This window comes from Heliconius melpomene, chromosome 6, assembly GCF_056956725.1.
Source record: "Heliconius melpomene rosina isolate 202511_hmr_F chromosome 6, ASM5695672v1, whole genome shotgun sequence".
Classification (NCBI taxonomy): Eukaryota; Metazoa; Arthropoda; class Insecta; order Lepidoptera; family Nymphalidae; genus Heliconius; species Heliconius melpomene.
In genome coordinates, this window is record NC_140394.1 from 8,168,535 (window position 1) to 8,189,961 (window position 21,427).

General features: G+C 32.8%; 1 protein-coding gene across 1 annotated transcript in view; it reads left to right on the forward strand.

The window, feature by feature from the left end:
• Positions 1 to 21,427, forward strand: part of LOC146538345 (uncharacterized) — a 124,443-nt gene that overhangs the window by 79,767 nt on the left and 23,249 nt on the right. The window contains exon 2 of the mRNA XM_085186661.1: positions 17,538 to 17,664. Coding sequence (XP_085042787.1) covers positions 17,538 to 17,664 — 127 coding nt within the window. The remainder of the gene's footprint in view (positions 1 to 17,537; positions 17,665 to 21,427) is intronic.

Sequence of the window (21,427 nt, forward strand, 5' to 3'; positions counted from 1 at the left end):
GTAGGTAAATATTTATATGAGATTTCTCAGCTAGAATTTTTTTCCTCGTGTTGACCAGTTCACTAGTTTTTATTAAATAAAAATCATATAGATTTTTGTTTGCTATAACAGAATTATACCTATGCATATATATCCATTTGATAGTATGAGTAAGTAATTAATACCTTAAATCATACCCGTCGTTCTATTTCAGTAGAAACATATCAAATATTTGCAAACGGAAGGAAGCTCAGAGATGCGAGCGCTGTTGAGTGTATGCCTATAGACCGCTGTTAGTTTAAGTGTAACCTTAAAATCACATCATCCAATTACTTAGCATTGCTTAGCTTGTTCAATTTTTGGGAAATAAACTCTTTCTCGTTTTCTGTTTTAAAGATAAAATAGATAGATTTGTATATCTTATATTTATGAAATTTGTAGGTTTGGAATCTTAATTTCTTAAGTAAATAGATCTTGCGATAATTAGTTAGGCAGATCTCGGACCTATAATTTGAGCCCTTTTTTAACCGACTTCTGTAAGAAAAGGAGGTTATCAATTCGACTGTAGTTTTTTTTATTAATACAATGGCGTCTATTAAGTGGATCTATTAATGTTATTTTTTTTTATTTTGAAGTATTTCACACTATATTATTTATATTATAATTACTGATATTCCTTTCTTACCTAGAAAAAAACCTACCTAAATACCTGAAAATTGGAAGGAAAGTGGGAAATAGAGTGTCTCTACACTATGTTCCCTTTCTATATTTAGAATACACCGTGAAGCGGTAACATATAAAAATAGCTACTAATTAACAAGATGAAAAAGAAATATAATAATGTAATTATTATGTGATTTATGCAAGAGAGACTTACACAGAAGTCTGTTGTATACAAATTTGATTACCATCCGTGTCGCTTCATATTCCCAATTTTCATTAACATTTCGCATGCAAATATTATAAACATCTTTATATGATTCAGGACTTCATGGCGTAGTAAGACAGCGGTTCACTGTAAACCCGATGGTTGTAGGTTCGATCCTCACACACTCTGTGTTTTTTTAATAATGATTAAGTTATTTTTATTACTTTGCTCATACCACAGCACGAAGTTCGCCATTTAAAAATATATGGAAAATTGGGCGGAAAGTGGAAAACTGTATTAACTAAATAAAATTTCATATGTAGGTATGTTTAAATAGTTTTGCCCACTATTTAGCGCTCCTTTATGCGCGGCGCCCGGGGCCCCGGGGCTACAAAATATTACTACTTAAGAAATTACAAAACGGCTCAACAAGTCCAGCGGAAAACAGAACGCAATTCGATCGTGGTGTGAAAAAACGCAACCCCCCGTAATCCCATAAGTGCAGTGGGTTCCAATCCGATTATGTACTGACGTGCGTCGTGGTGTCCATTAAGCTGTACCGCAATAGCGTCGACGTTATATAAAATTAACTCGAAACGTTTATTACACTTTTTTTTTATAGTAACAGGTTTTTATAGTCACTAAAATGTTATACTGTATATTAATAAATCTGCTTCACGCTTTATCCCGCAGTTAGCAAGGTAGGTAGGCTAGTGTTAGGACACTCCGCCGAATTCTAGAAGCATTGCGTGTGGAGTGGCGGATCTCAACGCCGCGCTTTGTCTTCGTAATAGGAGACGAAATAAAAATTGACTTGCCAGAGTAAAGAAATGAAAATATTAAATATTTCATTTCCTCGAGTGAGAATCCACAACCTGTCGTAAACACGTTGCATGGAGGAAACACCGTTAAGCTGAAAAAAATATTAGGTATTAATCTTTTAAAAAAATTAAAATACATAAAAACAAAGGCACTTTAATAATAGTTGAACCAAGTTACGGAAAATTTTGATCTATTTCTGCTAAAAGTGTAATATAATTTCACATATTTACTTTATAAATTTTATAAAGTTTGAGTATAAATAGTATATAATAGCTTCAACGCTTTATGACTCTTGATAGAAAACGCTATCATGGTAACAGGTGTAACACAACTTTACCGTCTGCCATAAATACGCCTCGCTTGTATATTAAACTTATGTATATGAGTTAATTTTTGTCATACAATATTACTAAAACAATTTTTTATCTACCTAGATTAAAATATATCATTATTAATGGAAATTATGTAGATATTTTATATAGTGCCATTTGCAAGAAAATGGAGAGCTAGTCAATTGAATGAATATGAAAATATTTTCTATCTGTATAATAGCACATTACTGTAATCTTTTAAGTTGTAAATGAAATTAGTGCATGAAAATCAAATTTAAATCAAAATATTTTATAAAACTATTTCTCTATATAATATGATATTCTTATAAAAAAAACTTGATTAGAATTATACCTTGCAATTTATAAGAATATATGAAACGACTTATATACAGTTTTGTACTTGCAGTGATCTAGATTCTTGATTATAGAATTTTTTAGATGCAGGTGTCGCGGAGTCATCTCCTGACCTGACTGAAGGGTTTAGTGCGGCATTATATATCCGAATCGCTCTTCGGGTGCTGAAAAGGTTTCATAAATGGAAAACGCGATGTGAGAAGATCCTATTTTATAGCGAATTCATCTCAATATACCAGACGTAGATTTTATTTTACATCAATATTAAATAAAAACATAAATGGTGTGTTTTTTAATCAAACAAGTTCATTAAAACTTATATATTTTACCATTTCTAACCGATTCCTATGTAATGTCTATTCTATGAATGTCCTATTCTATGAATTCTATGAATGTCCTATTTTCTCCAAAGCTGAACGCATTCAAAGTTGTTACTCTTCCATGAATTCTTAATGCCTTTAGATCGGGCGATACAATAACGAGTTCTATAATGCAGCGATACTCAAGTGCTAACTATTTGCTTTGCTTTACAAATGTTGAATGCCAGCTCTTTGTTCCTATTGTTGAGTTTACTTACAAAGTTGAATACCTAATGAAGTGTACGTAAGTCCGCCTACACTGTTTCTACGAGAAAAATGTATTGACCAATATTAAGTGATAGAAGTCCTCTTAGGGACTAAAATAATAATGAATAAGAATACGCCAGTATTCTATGTCTTTGTCTAAGTCTTCCTAACCACCAATTTGGTAAACTAGTGAGACCTACGTAAACTGAGAGAGCCCTATTATAAATTAGGTAATTATTTATTAACATCCTCTTTGGTATCCAAATATGTCGAATTTGAATTTACAACGAACGCTATGAGACGTTCTTTTAAATCTCTTGTTTATTATAAGTGCTTCATCGTTGCTCACTAAGTACAGCCAACACCATACCTGCAATTACAGAATTACGTATTAAAATCATTTCACAATTATGAAAAATGTAGACGCCAGATCTGTTAAACGGAACACTACTCAACCGGCACTTTTCCATAAGTTTCCCAGCTAACCTAGATAATTGTAACCAATACAAAAAGATCTATAAAATTTATAGAGTTGTTATAAATTAGTAATCTATTATACAATAAAAATAGTAAGAGTACATAGGTACTGTATACGTTTATGCAGCATCAGTAAAGTTTAAATACAAGGCTTTCAAGATAAATTGGCTCGGTGATCCAGTAAGTAGGTTGTCATCCTGGCAGCATTCGAAATGAGTCCAAGGTCTGTATGCCTTGACCAACAATCTCGAATATCCAGCTTTGCCAACGTAGACATAAATATATTACTTGGCAAATAATTTTGGCAAACATTCTGTGTTCTTGAAACCTCAAGGTCTCAAGTAACATTTTTCGAAGGAGAAATTAAATTTTGACCAAAGTAATTTTTATTAGTTAAGTATTTATACTTAACTAATAAAAATTACTTTACTTAATATAAATTCTGAATAAAACATTGTTAGTCCAATAAGCAAACTGGATTATTTACTTGAATGAACTGATTTGTTAATTGCGTCCTATTCATCTCGAGATTGATGCGGTTAATTCATTAAATTCAATAAAAATACGGGAAAATAATTACGGTATTTAATTCGAAGTTTGGTTAATATTAAGACCAATTATTTCTTTGTAACAGGATTATCAGAAAAAGTATTAGAATTCAGACAATGCGGTAATGAAAATTATGTGCGAAATTTTACTTTTACTGATTTATTATCTTTTTTATTTTATTTCTGACTATAATGGAGATTCCAATCTGATTTAATCTATTGAAATTAATTGTACTAAATGAAAATTAGTACATTAGTATAAACAAAAATTTACAACAAAAATTACGTTAAAAACTAATGGATGTACGAACTTTCAGCAGTAATAAACCTGATCATGTAATTTGGTCCAAGATCGATATTTGGAGATCAGCCAAATAACACGACACTATTTTTGTAGGGCATCCAGGGAGCAATTGTACTAAGTTAAAAGAAACCAAGTTTTTTTTTAAATAATCAGTAAGAAAGTTAACAGTAAAACATTAAATTTAGTAACCAATATTTATTAAACATGGACTATAGATAAGGTGAAGAAAAAGTGGGCAACTTATCTATAGTCCAGTCGTGGCGCATGGGCACAAAGTGTAACTGTAAACGCTATTGGTTGTGGGTTCGATCCCCACTCTAAAAAATGAAAGAGTAGTTTAAATGTATATTTCCACTTCTTTCTGATATATATTTTTTATCTGTAGTCCGAACTCAATTTCCAAAAATAAAATATAGTCTATAGTACGAACTAGCATATAATTAACAAATAAAGCTGCTGATAACTTATCTCACTTTCAACAATTATTGTTGTAAAAAGCCTATTAAGTAACTTATAACCTACTGAACTACATGCTACGTAACATTTGGTGCGTGAAGTGTGAATGAAATGTGTATCAAATTCCTTTATTCACTGAATGTATGCCGTATTACAACTAGTTAAAGTTGATATTAGCATTGAAAATTCTTTTAACACGAATTTAGTCTCGTTCACGTATCTTGAGGCACTTATAGACGATTTGACTTTTAAAATATGGACTATATTGGAATGCTAATATAATTGGACATTATTATGTTCATCTGAGGCCGGTGGTGGCACAAACGAGTAGCTGTAAACGCGAGAGGTTGTGAGTTCGATTTTCACTCTAGGAAATTAAATATTTAATATCTTCATTTCGTCCGAAAGTGGGGATCGGAAGTGTTTTTATGGAAACAGAGTGTCTCAACTATTTTCCTATCTGCTGGATACAGTGTGAAACTAAAAAAAATATTATTAATTATATTAATTTGAAGAGTAATATCAAAATTTCATTATTTCAAATGTATTTTATACCTAATTGCCGCTTACTTTGTAGATACACTGATAATGCATATAGAATTGCTATCTACGAGTATAAATTAATGTAATATTTTTATATTGCAATTTGTATATTACAGATAGTAGTTTAATTATTAAAGTCAATAAAATATAACAATTAAATAAAACAATTTACAAACTCAAAAGTAAATTTGATATACTCTTTCAAAACAAGAACTGATTCCAACACGAAAATAGTGTACTATTGCCGGGACCAGCCGACAAAGCGCAGTGGAACGCAAAATGGAAATGTAAAATAAATTGAAAATATGCAAAAAAATGTCAATGATAGTTGTTGAAATGTTTTGTCTACACTGAAATTCACAAACCCAATACAACTGGTCCACGTTGCATCTCACAAATTTTATAACAAAAAAAATCAACTTCACGCTCTATCCCACGTACGGCAGGGTAGGCAGAGGGAACCTAGTGTTAAGATACTCCGTACCCCTCTTTCTGCTGAATTTTTATTGCATTTTCAGGCATTGCATGTTAGTAGCGGCACTCAAATCCGAGCTTTTGCCTTGGTGCCGGAGCGAAGAAATAAAAATATTAAAAAATAATACCCTCAAATGAGGATCGAACCCATAGTCGTCACGTTATATTCACACTCGTGTGCCCTACGCCACGACGGTGAATTTATAGAGTAACTTATAGAATATGTAACCTTAATCAGCTAAGCGCTCTGCTAAATTCCTAGCAAGTGCAAGTTTAAGCGATGGCCTCGTTCGCATTCGAGCCTAATTTGCATACATTCCGATCCAGATATCAAGAGATTCTCAAGCTACAGTCGTATCATCTGGTTATCGATCAGATGCAAATTCGATAGGACCCTAGTTAATTCCACTGCCCTAAGCATTAATATTGATATTTTAAAATAAAATTAATATATTTTGATTGTAATTTTATTTTAAAATCAGAAATTAAACATAGTCAAACAAAAATTAAATAACGTCATTGTTTAAATATTGAAATCATCTATACTCTATACATATTTGTGTTTTTATAATTTTCTAATAATAATAATCAAAAATAAACAGGTATTTTTACTATTCATGCGTGAATTGCTTGGTTTTATTTTTTTACTATTTTACATTTTTTAAGTGAATTTATTATTAGAAACGCCCCCATCGACGTTACGTTTCAATAGGTTGCCATTATTCTCGTTATAGTGAATGCCTCCATAAAAACAAAACAAGTAAAAATGACGGCAATCATGTCCTATATATGTTCAGAAATATCCTCTTCCCTCATTTGATAGGCATCACAGAAATAAAAAAAAGGCAAGGTTGAAAGGAAATAGAATGAATTAAGTAAGTAGTTGCAGAAATTATACATGAATTCTGCTTACTAAAAGTAAATGAAATATATATATTAGTTAATTGAATATTCCCCCGAATGAGGATCCAACCCACAACCGTTGCGCTAGTCTAAAACATCTTAAAAATGTTATAACCTTTGCTCTTCTTTCTTGTTTTCAAATTAAGTTTATATTTAAACAAAATAATGGTTAAATATTAAATTATGCAGTTCGCCTCTGATTTCAACAATGAACACAGTTAGTTCCGCGTTAATGAAATTAAACTACATCGAAATAAATTGTTCGCTAAAATTTGCGTTATGATAATTTACTGCACGAATTGCTTGGTTGGATATAACGTTTTATAATGCACTAGCGGACCCGGACGCGGCTACGCCTGCTTGAAATATAAGAATATAATTTCTATAGAAATATAATTTCAATCTAGATGAAATGCTAAAAGTGACTATTATATTTATTTTCATAGGGATGAATATCAAAATGACGCGGTAACGAACGCGGTCGCGTAGCGACGACGGTTGTTATTAACATGGCAGGATAAATTGCATGTCAAATTAGAAAATATTTTAATTTATTAGTATATATGTGTAATGTAATATTATATAGCCTATAGCACTTCTGAAGAATGCAGCTTTCATACAAAACAAAAACAAAGTAAATCGGACCAGTAGATCCAGAGATCTTAGCGTTCAAACAAACAAACAAACAAACAAACAAACAAACTCTTCCGCTTTATTATATTAGTATAGATTTTGCTATTTATAGGTATATTATAAAAACCATTTTTTACCTAAAATCTAAATAAAACTAAATCAGCTTCACGCTGTATCCCGCACACAGCAAGTTAGGCAGAGGGATCCTAGTGTTAAGACACTCTGTTCTCCACTTTCTGTCGATTTCTGGGGGCCTTGAGTGTGCGGGCTCTGACCTCTGGCCATAATTTGATATACATAATTACGTTATTTATCCAAAAATGTTATAGCACTTAGTTACATATTTATATACAGTTTACATACATACTAAGTTAACTCTGAAACTATACTTAAATGTTTTTAAGTATTTAAAAATTCATCGACAATTACTGCATCAATACCAATAGTAGAATGGGAGTTATGTCTGTCTAATAAAAATATTTTATTAAATCTTTTGTTATTTTACCACGAAATTGTAAATTTATAAGTGCATTTTAATCGAAACTGCCATTTGAAGAAGCTTTTTCGTATTTAAACAAGTCTGGTCGTTGCTTTGTGCCATGTTTACTCCTAAAACAAACTGGACTTCAGTCCAGCGACAAAGTCGTAAGTGGAAATGTTAAAGCAATTGAACAAGCAATGTTTCGTTTGGTGTGCCATTAAGATTTTCTTAATTAAGGTATTTCCGGAAAACCACAGGAAATACAATTAGTATTTTAGTTATAAGAAAAGAAGACAAATATGTGTATTTAAATTTATATATATATTTATACTAGTGGACCCGAACGCGGCTACGCCCGCTTGTACTATAAGAATATTTATTTCAGTTTCCATTCAGTTCCCAATAGAGAAATGGGTTAAGCAAGCTCATTTTGGGTGACGCTTTCTAACAATCTTTGCAAATCGTTGCTTAGCAACGACGGTTGTTATTAACATGGCGGAATAAATTGCATGTCAAATTAATAAATATTTTAATATATTGGTATATATCGAAAATATTATAAATATGAGAAAAAAGTATCCTATGTTCATCCCGAGACCCTCAAGTATCTCTATATGAGTATTTTATCACAATTAAATTAGCGGTTTGGCCCTGATTGCGTAAAAGACAGACAGACAGACAGACAGACAGACAGACAGAGTTACTTTCGAATTTATAATATAGGTATGAATATATAATTTGTGGGATATTTAAACATGTCTATCGATTTATAACTCTATACACTTTTTATTCTCTTTAAGATGCGGCTAACACCGTTAACTTAACACTTTCTGTAACCACAACCTTGAAAGTAGGATAATCAATTTTAACTTTATGTAATACTATTCGCCCTAGCATCGCTTCGCCCGCTTGGACAGCACAATTATTTATTTTCTCGTCTCAATTACTTTCTTGCTCCAATAACATTACAATTTTAAAGACAATATCCACACATTGTTAGCATTTTGATTTTATTATAAGTATAGATTAAAGAATTTACTTAATTTTCTTTATATTTAAGAATTTTATATAATCGGATGACATTTCCTGTGACAGACAATTACTCCTGAACCATATTATTGTTTTGACGACTTCAACGTAATGAAAATGTCACCGTAAAAAAGAAAATATATTTCATGAGAAATGAAAAAAGGACATCTAATATAGAGACTCTAATAGAAACACCACATACCCTCACAGTTGTTTACCCAGCGATCTGCTGAAACTTGTTCCGTAATTAGCATTAAGCCTGAAGCCTCGTCCGGCCACTAATATGAACTGTGTAAGCATGGAGTAGACCAAACTTTGTAGACAGGTACTTAGGCAGCATGTAGCAGGTAAGCAGGATGTAGTAGGCACTTCAGTGTTTCTATTTAACGAGACTTGTTAAATTTGTGGGTACTTAAATAAAATGTTTTTTTTAAATGCCAAAATTAAAAAAAATATATTTTTTTTTACAGAATTTTTCGTTACAGCCTATATAGGCAGAGAGTTTGTACCGTGTTTGTAAGTCTTATTTTTATTTTCGTTTAGTTTTTTTATTTACTTAATTTGTCAAATATAATTATATTTAATATCTTTGACATCATTATAACTAATTCCTTAATAATTAATACACTATTGTAACGAAACAGACACGGTATTCTCTGACGGACGACATTCCCGTAGTACCTAATATACGGGAATTCTACGTACATTGTACATACATTGCTACAAAACTGTGCTACTGGATTAGATACAATCTGTTACGTTTCATACGTCTACCAATTTCCCAGAGTACATAGCCCATCAAGATGAAACGCGATCATGTTTAAAAATTGCCGAAATATCTTTAGATGTAGTATCTAAATATATTTCGGCATGTCTTTCTTACAAAAAACGCGTGATCCACGCTTTTCCAGGATAACATTTTAATTAGTAAGAACATAGTGATTGGTCACTACGAAAATAAAAAAAACATGGCAGATGCTAGACAACGAGAACAGTTTTCAACTGTACAATAAAAACAATATACAAACGATAACGCCAAACGTAAATTTTAAACGTAACCAGATTACTTTGTTTTTAAAAGGATCAGGCGCATCACGAAATATTTTCTTAATTTGGACTACGAAACTTAATCAAGCTCCAGTTGCTTAAATTACCCACGTTAATGAAATTAGCTGCAATCAGAGCTTAGCAACATCACTATATTTTCTTAATAATATAAAGAGGTATTGCTGTTATTTTCTGGAAATATTAAATAATGTTTGTTTAAAGTTTAAACCAATGTTTTAATTGTTCGCATACTCTTTTTTTTTATTAACATTAGCTATAAAAGAAACCAAACTATGATTTTGGACAAACTTTATTGTTATCAAATAATCGCTATAGCATCTCATCTGGACCGTTGATAACATTCCTAATATGCGATTTGGTCCTAAAATATTCGAAAGGATTTGGTACATAAGTATTCGGTCCTCCGTTAAGGATAGATTCTTCACATTCACAAACATGAGCATCGGGAAAGGTTCCCAATATCTAGAGGACGGAATGAATAAACAACAGATGTTGCCGTCACTCGAGGAGTCGGGGAAGGCCTGACGCGCCGGGCATACCTAAACATTCAATATTCACAGGTAGACAATGTATTTGCATGGCATACCTATCTATATGCTTTTTGATGTATCAGATCTTATTTTTGTCTTTTTAGTAGTTATGCGCACACCGTTTACGTAAACTGTTGTTGACAATATTTATTCCTTTGTAATTTTTTTACTTAAAAATTAAATCAAATAAATCAGCTTCACGCTGTATCCCGCACATCGCAGGGTAGGCAGAGGGAACCTAGTGTTAAGACACTCAGTTCCCCACTTTCCGCAGAATTCTGGAGGCGTTGCGTGTTGAGTTGCAGAACTCAATTCCGCGCTTTGTCTCGACACCAGAGCGAAGAAATGGCAATATAAACGTAAATAAATACTTCACTTCCTCGAGTGGGGATCGAACCCACAACACAGTCACACCCTTGTGCCGCTGCGCCCCGACGGCCTCCGTGTGACGACGAGTGATGCAGAAGCACAAGACAGTAAACGCCATAAGTTGTGGGTTCGATTGCCACCCAAGGAAATGGAATATTATCCAGAAATATTATCCAGAATTCGGCAGAAAATGGGGAAAGGAAGCGTCTTGATAGGAACAGAGTGTTTGAACAATAGGTTACCGCTGCCTACTCTACCATGTGCTTCATACAGCATGAATCTATAAGAAAAAATCTTAGGATTAAAAATGTACTTACTCTAATTAAAACATACGTATACGCAAACGTTTAACAGTTACAATGAAAACTATAATACCGATTAAGACAACCCTCGCAGCGTACGCTCCAGACGAGGACCGGTGATAACTATACTGAACAACTCGAACTCTGCTAATTGGATTAATGCATATGAAGGTAATGATGAGGGGAACTTTACAAAACTTAATACTTGTGAAGTACCTTGTCTTTGCATAACTAGGTATTATTATGCTTATTACAACGTTTATAATTTTGTTTCTCTTTTTTACGTGTCGACACAAAAAAACCTGAGGTAATTATTAAATGCAGAAGAAATCTGAAATGCATATATGGAAGTAGAATATACACAAAATAGACCAGACTACAAAATATTTTTTTATTTACAAATAGATATTGAAATTTAGAGATGGGAGAAAACTTTGAGGAGTGCTGATCTTCACAACAAGAATACAAATAATATAAATAATATTTAAATGATGTAACTTTAAAATTTACTTAAAAGATTGCTTTTTGATTATATAAAAAACTAGCGCCCCGCCCGCGGCTTCGCCTGCGTAAACTACGTTATTATTAATTTCTGTCTCCATGAGTACCTACGTCCTATAAGTGACGTCCATGCAAAATTTGGGACTCCTAGCATTTGTAGTAACGAACTTTCATACAAACTTTCAACCCCAAAAACAACCCCTTAGAAGTCGAATATTGCAAATTCCCGTCTTAGCGAGCACTTACGTCCTTTAAATAACTCCTATGCAAAATTTGAGATTCCTACCACATGTAGTTTCTGAGATTTCGTGATGAGTGAGTGACCTTTCGATTTTATATATATAGATAAGCTTTTGCTTATATAAAAGAAAATTTAAAATATGTATACTCGTAACGTAAACTGATTAAACTTCAGTCTGTGGAGCTCTGACTTCTGACAAAGCAAAACTTCACATAGTTCAGTCATCGTGCTCTTAAAGCGCTTAACATTTAGAGCGAGTTAATCATGGCCACGAAAATAGGGGGATACTGCAGATTTATCTATATAAATATATTTTATATTTTTTTTGATAAATATTATATTGAAACTTAAAAATAATTCTACTATATTTTAGACATTGGTTTATACTGTTTTGTTTACAAGATACGACGTTACAGCTTTATAATGTATTTTTTTTTTAGTTTTCTACCTTATCAAAACAAACCACATAGATTATTAAAATATAGTTTTAGAAAGAGACTATTCTGGAACTTTCATACGCAATTTTCCTACAGCTTTTGATATATTTCTAACAATTTTATAGACAGTTTTGGCATAATATAAATATCTCGTGTAAGTAGAATGTCAAGTTGTATTTAATGTTGAGAATGGTCGTGGCGCAGCAGGGGCAAAACCTTCGAATGCAAACGCGACCACCACTGTGTGAACCACACTCGAGGAATTGAAATACCTAATATTTTCATTTCTGGCGTTGTGGTCTGCCACTCAACACGCAATGTCTCCAGAATTCAACGAAAAAGTGGAAAACGGAAGTGTCTTAATGGCAGCGAAGTGTCTACCACTAGATTCTCAGGTTCCTTCTTCTGTACGTGATACAGCGTGAAACTAGAAAGAATTATGTTACGAGATGGTGATGACATATGAATAATGTATATACCAGAGAGTCACCAGATTCCAGTTTTAATGGCCTTATAAATCTGACCTAGGAATGCAAATTGTAGTTTGTACCGATGCCTAAGAGCGAATTAGATGGTTAGGGCAATGACTGTGTTCACTGCGCCATATTTGAGCTTAAAGTGACTACGGATAGATCTGACGTGTACAACCTAGAACTTCAACTTTAATTTCTTTTCTCAGCTCCACACAGCAGGGTAGGTAGAGGGAACCTAGTGTTAAGATACTCCGTTCCCCATTTTCGGACGCATTCTAGAGGCATGACGTGTTGAGTGGTGTATTGTTATGGGTAATATGTAAGTATGGTATGTTTTTACTAAATCACTTTCCATTTATTTTCAAATGCGTATTTGGCAGCATCACCGTCACCGTCATCTTTTTACAACTAGACCAGAATCATTTGTAAATTGTTATTATTATATCAAACTGAGTTTCGACCCTATAGATATAGTTAGAAATAAGAAATAATACATTATTTTATAATATCAATGATTTATTCGAGACGAAACAGAAAATACCGCAGTCTGCTCGTTTTCATTAATTAATATTCAAGGTCAAAGTGAATTTTAAAGACTGGAAACAATTTATTAAGCACCTAGTACCCAATTTCTATTAAGTATTTCAATTTCAGTACGTTTTTTGTTTAAAGCTTTGCTTGCGATACTTAAATATTGGTATTTTTAGATTTTTAGTGTGGCAGTGGACCACTTGCATAGCATTTGTTTAAATCTAATAATCTTTTCATAGAAAATACTCAAATTGTATAATGTAAATAAAAAGTATATTTTTATTTGGTTAAGAATTTTACAATAATAGGTAAGTTTAGATATATTTGATAAACGTCAACCGTGACATTGTCAAGTTCCATTACTAAGTTCTGACTTGCGACGATTGCTAATGGGAAAGCCATTTGTGCGGAGTGGAACCAGAATCTGTACTCTCGACACTCTAATAAGATCTTTCTGATCTTTTTTACGAACAACGTGATATGCTTTGAAATAGTAAAATTTTATATTGAATCGACACTAGACACAAGTCGAGAGACAAAATCTGCCTTCCTCTCATAATACTTCTTGTAAATATATTTTTAAGACAAATATAGCTTAAAGCCGAGGCCGTCGTGGCTCAGCGGCACAAGGGTGTGACTGTAACGCGACGGTTGTGGGTTTGATCCCCACTCGGGGAAGTGAAATATTTATTTTTATTTATATATCCATTTCTTCGCTCTGGTGTTGAGGCAAAGCGAGCGTTATGTTCTGCCACTCAACACGCAAAGGCTCCAGAATTCGACAGAAAGTTGGGAACGGAGTGACTTAACACGAGGTTCCCTCTGCCTACCCTGGTGTGTGCGGGATACAGCGTGAAGCTGATAAAAAAAAATATAAAGCTTAAAATAAAAGCATAAGTAAAGCTGTAACGGATGCTGTGCAACATTAGACGATTATAGTTAATTCTGCTAAACGTTTCGTTAAGCTGACAAGACAGATTTCTTTTAGCTCGATTAAATTACATTCTTCCGAAGTCGGCGGCCTGCTAATAAGCATTCAAGCGGTCCTAATGAAGCCGCAGTCGGAAGAGAGTTATCGATTTTCAGTGGCTGTAATAAAGGTATATTCATCACAAAATGCTTGGAATTCCGAAAGAAGCCCCACTAACGCAGTCTCTTTGTCTGCGCGCCCTCAATTAATACTGGGCAGCATCGGGACCTCTCACAACTCACCTGTATAGCTCGGCTTCCTCGATTTACATTTCATTCGCTTTTGAACGAACTTCGCAAAATATGGCTCATATCACGCAAACATTTCTACGTTCGTTATACTATTTTCAAGAGCTGCCCGTTTCTCTGGGTGCGCTTAAATTCAATTCACTCGAATGGTTGAAGAGGCACCTATATTTATTTAGAAATGTACAGTGCAGGTCGCTAGAGTTACAGTGATTCAGTATATTTCATTAGAACGCGCACTCGCTATTGCCTTTCAATGCTTCGGAAAGAACTTTAGAAAAATAAGTTTTCTTTAACCAATTTGTAATTTACCTTTTTTCGATTCATTTCCCCTTTTTCGAACTAGAAACTTGCCAGACTGTATTCTACTTCGGTTCGCTCTTATGCTTCCATATTTTCCATTCTTTAAATTGAAATGTTAAAGAAAGTTTAGCTAAAAAATAATTACATATTCGAATATGAAGAATTAAAAGGAGGCATCTTTTAAGATATATATTATCTTTAAGACGAGAAATATAAATTTTGTTATAGTTATAGTATAAATCATTATTTTTGTTTTGTGGGAATAAAATAAATCGGGATATAAGACGTTCGTTTTCCAAAAGCACGTCCCTACACGCTGACGCCGCACACGTCCACTAACAAATGGTACAAAAATTGTACACTTTGAATCACTTTAGGGTGTATTTCTTTTAGTCTTGGGAAGTACGAGAACATTTGGACTCTATATTGAAAGCCTATTTCACATAGCTTATTAAGTTTTAATAATGAAGTTGTATATTCTACTAAAACATAAAAGCAATGTTATATATGATAGATTTCATTCTTCTATTATACATATGAATTCAAGAACATCGTCAAACATTGACGTAAGTGCTATAGTAAAAACATAAAATACATTGTTTTTTAACCAGACTGTACTGTACGAATTTATTTAATAAATATTAAAAAAAAATCATAGTATGATTATTTACTATTTATTATAGACTTACTTTTTGTCATATTATAAAGAAGCAACTTCAAAACGTATAACATCTTGACAAAGTAAAGGAAAGCGACCTGAACGCTACCTGCCAGTTACCAATTTATATTCCATAGGACTCCAATAAGTTCCCTATCCACTAATCTAGACTTCCCACTGCCGTATAAATCCTAGGACACCCAAGGGGCGTCTCACAGTAAATATATGGTTCTTGATTTTCCAATTAGGTAAAGTTGGCCTCATATTTCCGTGGACGGAATAAATTCCAACTTTACGGCTACATAAGAAATATCGTACGAGCTTCCAGTAAAGGTAGAATAATGAATCCGGTGCTTTACTAAATTAGCTTTATTGTCTTAATTTTGGAAGTCTTTAAAATTATAACTGTAATTAACGTTGGGGGATTGAGGTAACTAATTAACTAGTTACTCATTTTGATCAAAATTATATATTTTTAGAACTTTATAAAGATTAAACTTATATATTAAAACTTAAGTCACAGTTATAAATTCATACAGATTAAATATATGTAAGGTATATTACTATTGGTATAAAATAAATTTATGTTATCAAGAGTAACTTGTAGTTTCTTTTTCATACAAAAACATCGTAAAACCAAAAAGCACTCCACTTTCTAGTTTTACGACGCTTTCATTCTAGTAAAAACCCTGCTAAGTTTTATAGTAACTTGGTATATTTATTTAAGTTTGAAAGATGAAGCCGTCGTAGCCGCATAGGATTTGACTGGACGCGACGGTTATACGTTCGAATCCAATTCAGGGGAATGAATTAGTATCAATTTCTCGCTTTGGTAGCAAGACAAAGCCCGGCGTTGAGTTCCGTCATTCAACACAATCATGTCTTAACATTTTTTTATAAACATAGATGTAAGTACAATAAAATATTAACAAAGTAAGCAAATTTACATATTTTTACGAATAAATTCAGGGATTTTTTTCGATTTTAAACCTTGAATAATTAATATATTGATATGTAAAATGTTTATTTACTAACATAATATTAAATTTCCCAAACCAAATTACCATCGTTAAATATTCTCAATACAAAAGCTATCAAGACAACATCAATCACCGGATATATCGGAAACTGATCGTTTTGGAAATTTTAATTAAACCCACAAAGGCTGCGCTTAACGGTCATTACATGCAAATTTTAGCTACCTGCGAACGCCATCAATGGAGCCATTAATAAACCGCTCTTCTCCATTTCCTGAAACATTATATCCTTCCTTGCGCGGGGAATTATTTATACTAACATTATATATTACATTTGTTTTTGTTATTGCTAGTTTGGTAAGTAGGTTCGATCCCCACTCGGGAGAATGAATTATTATTTACTAATATTCCGTCGCTTTGGCACCAAGGCAAAAGGCCCGTCGTTGAGTTCTGCCACTCAACACGGAATGTCCCGAAACAATCGGCGGAAAGTGCCTTAACACTAGGTTCCCTCTGCCTACCCTGATGTGTGCGGGATACAGCGTAAAGCTTAATTATTTTTTCAATAATAATTATTCAACACAGGATTAAGGCTATGTTAGGCTGTATTGATCAACAGAAGTACACCATACATTTGCATTCCCGCAAATCTGCATGATTACTACAATGATTCATTTAATTAATACCTTCCATTAAATAGAATTCAGCATTTCGATCAACTAAAGCCACGCGGCATTTCAGTTTAAACCTTCGATTATATATTCAATTTAGCAATTAGTTTACAATTTCAATCGGCAACCATTAATTTATGTAAGCTTTGATAAAATGTACACCGCGTCTAAATTTTCAAATTACCTAATTATTACTACAATACTTAATTATATGTTTGCGGCAAACACATTGTGATTATAGTTACTGTTATCAAAACATCAGCTTCACGCTGTATCCCGCACACAAACTGGTAGGCAGAGGGGACTTAGTGTCCAGGTTCTCCGTTCCCCACTTTCCGTAGAATTTTGGAGGCATTGCAGTCACAGTTTACAGTCACGACTGGCCTCATAATTACTGCTATGTGATTTAAAAATGGTCAATCGATAAAACTACCGCACCGTCCACTGGTGTGTTTTTTCCAAAGACTAATTTAAATATGTATTTGTTTGCAGGGCTATCGCCATTTGTGCGGCACTGGCAGCCGGCGAGCTACGAGCCGGTAGCGCGGTCGAGGCGGCGTAGGTCCACGCAGACACCTCCGCCAGCCCCCTTGCGCCTCTCCTTCACAGCACACAACAGGTTAATTATTAAATTAAACTATATATTCTATATAGGGCACAGTGGCTCAGTATTTGTTTGTACGCGATAGTCCTGGATTGAGAGACATGCTCGAAATATATATTTTTTCAATAGTTTTCAATATCTTCCTTTATAATTCTACTAGCGGCCCGCTCGCGGTTTCACCCGCGTGAACTATGTTATTATTAATTTCTGTCTCCATGGCTACGTCCTAGTGACGTCTATGCAAAATTTGAGACTCCTAGCATTTGTAGTAACGAAGTTTCATACAAACTTTCGACCCCAAAAACAACCCCTTAGAAGGGGCTTATTGCAAATTCTCGTCTTAGCGAGCACCTACGTCCTATAAATTACTCCTATGTAAAATTTGAGATTTCTAGCACATGTAGTTTCTGAGATTTCGTGATGAGTGAGTGACCTTTCGATTTTATATATATAGATATGATGTTAAAATTATATTAAAAACAAAAACTATAGCTACGACAGAGAATACTTAAATAGATTAGAGTTGGATTATAATAGGGTAATAGGCTCATAATGTTTTGTTTAACATGAAAGTTTTTGAATTAAGTATATATTTTTTTCTTTTATTTCACTACGCTAGCGGTGGCTTATAAAGTCTTATTTTAGTACATTGTTATAAGGTAGGCCGGGCTAGGGTACATAACGCAAGTTTAATATACAAATATATATAAATACATATATGTATAACTATAACAATTTATAAAACACACAAGTAAAAAAAAGTGTGTGATAACTTTATGAGCTGTAAAAAAATAACAAAGCAACCCCACAAAAATATTTTTTACGAGCATGTTCCAAATCCGACTCCATCTCTATCGTCCTATTAGCTAATCCGTTTTATCTCGCGTCCACAATAAAACTGTATGCAAAAAATGTTTACAATCTACACTATGTTGTTTAAGATTTTTAAATGTTAAAAAATGATGTAGTGTTTTTTGCTAATGTGCGGTTTTCACTTGTACATCATAAATTTCATAGAGAAAACCAACAGAACCAATATTATATTTAAAATATTCAGAAAAATATCTTAAAGGTATATCCCAAATTATTTTATATACGTTTTTATTAATTTTATATAGTTTAGACATTACGCATTCTACTTCCCACTTCCCGGGTAAACCGCGATATGCGTACCACGATAAAATTGTAACGCGAATATTCTCTCCAACACTAATGAACTGCTTTAATGAACAGCAAATGGAATTCGTTCGTATTTTTATGTCGTTTTATTACAAATAAATTAATCGTTGGCGATGACGCCATTGAGAGACATAATAAAATAATTTTAATTGTCTGTCTGTCAGGGTTAAATTACATTACCAAAAACATACGGATATCTAGTAAGAATTAATATATATTAATTAATACAAATTAGTGTATACCTCAATTATTCAGATATTAGAAGCGATATTGACAGACAGATAGATAATCAGAAATTAATAACAATTACAGAATGTAGGCTACAAAGGAAGGCATACATTTTACGCATGAGTAATGAGGGATTTGGATCCAATTATATGAACGTTAACTAGCGTTCATCCTATGTGTACGAAAACGTTCACGCACTTGTGATCTCAATTTTATTACATATTTTGTATGGCACGTACTTATACTTACATAAATATGCTATATAAAAATATATATACACCTACCAGCTTTTACCCGCGGCTTCGACCGCGTGGACCAATGGAAATACCTAAAGATTAAGTGCCTAAGGATAACCACCCTTCTTCTATAGATAGTTTGTCGACAAATCGACAATAATAATTATTTGATTCACACCAGGAATTCTTAAGTACCTATATTTATTTTTAAAATAAATGTACAACCGAACATCTTTACAGCGATTTTTTATTTATTTTTTTAAATTATATTTTTCATCAATGCAAGCCAGAGCCACCATACCATTTTAAAATATAATGTCACTTTGACAAACTTGGTAAAACACACAGATAGTATATTTATTTTTGTAAATTTAAACAGTCATACTAAATTACAAGTTAAAAATAAACAAAAACAAAATTTCGTCAAATTCAACAGACAATGTTTACTTCCCTACCTACATACATGCAAAAATGCCAGCAACCGGAAAATGTCGAAAGTGGAAAACATAAATAAAAGGGAGCTGTGGACAGGGAAACGTACAAAAACAATAATTACTTTTTTACTTGTCGTCGAGCAGACTCGCCATGTCTGAGCAAATCGAAGATATCCAGACTAATCCATTTGTGAAGGTAGCCACTGCGGCGACCCTCCATTCCCTTAATTAAAACGTTCCGAATCGAACCAATGGCGATGTTTCATGCCCTTTATATCGTGCATTGAAAATAGATCGTTTTAAGTACTTTTTTTATCTTTTTTCTACAGGTTATCAATTCGTCGCTTTTTGGCTCGGACACTGGGCGGAAGCGACCACATATTATATACAAAAAATATTCATCGAAAATTTGTTGTTTAAAAGTTGTGATATATCTATTTTATTTAAAAATTACTTGAACCTTATATTATGAACTTAACTATAAAGATATTTGTAAAAAAATGTATAAAATGTGAACGTAGCTGGTTTAATAATTAGCATCTCTGTAGGAAGATTTTTCAAATGCCGCTGCCCGAAGATTACAAAATAGAATGCAGAAAATAATGAATGATGACTAAAGATAATGAAGAAATATATACTTAGTATTTTTCTATTCTTATTGTGGAAGAAATAACATTTTTAAAAAGTTTTAATTTAAATATCAAAGCTGCTAAATCATAATTAACTATTGTTTAAATATTCTATCACAAATATATTTTTTTAATGTATATTTAATGTTTCTTAGGAACAGTTTAAAAAATTTGAACCGCAGTAATAATTTTTGGATATAAACTAAATATAGGTTTCAAAATATATCTATATTGGTACAAACCTTTCCTTTGTTGTTTGTACAGAACAACAACAAGTCGTGGACTTGAGCTCTATTATGGCTGTGGCAGCCATAATAGAGCTCAGGAAGCCAACAATTCCTTACGATCGGAGCAGTCTAACTAGGTCAATAAAGTAGTTCTTTATATCAATCTTGAATATAATCATAGACATTTGTATCTAACTCTCTATATTATACCTACATGTTTCTCCTGTCTCTCTCTTTATATTAATATAAAAAATATAGAAAAATAATGTTGATAAATTGGTATAAAAGTACCTACCTGGCTACCTGCCTTAAATTCCAGTGAAAATTCAAAATACTCTTTATTTAAAAAGATTTTTGCAAGCACTTTCGAATCATCTACTGAGCATAAATCTACCACCTCCAATACAATAATTACTTCTGTTTCTGTCTAAATTTGGAAATATAAATAAAATAAATCCATAAAAAAATTAAAGAAATAGATCGGGGACTTGAATTTACAGCTGGCACTTCTCCATTGCTGAGTAGGTCACCAAGTTATAAATGAATAACGAATTCAAATATTCGAAACATTTTTATCGAAATTATAATAGAACTCGTCAAAGCAAAGGAATTACCATTAGCCATTACCAATTATTTCTTTTATTTCTCGTAATCTATCTTGACAAAAACTGTCGTCTTATCGTCGTCGACAAAAAGGTAGGGCGGTCGCGTCTGTCCACGTATTTGACCACGCCCAGTATATTGTTTATCGACGTCTTACGTGACAATAGCTGACTTATTAGGTAATCGAATCGCGTATGTTATACATTAAATGCCTTTTATATAATAGAAAGTTTTTGCTTTTT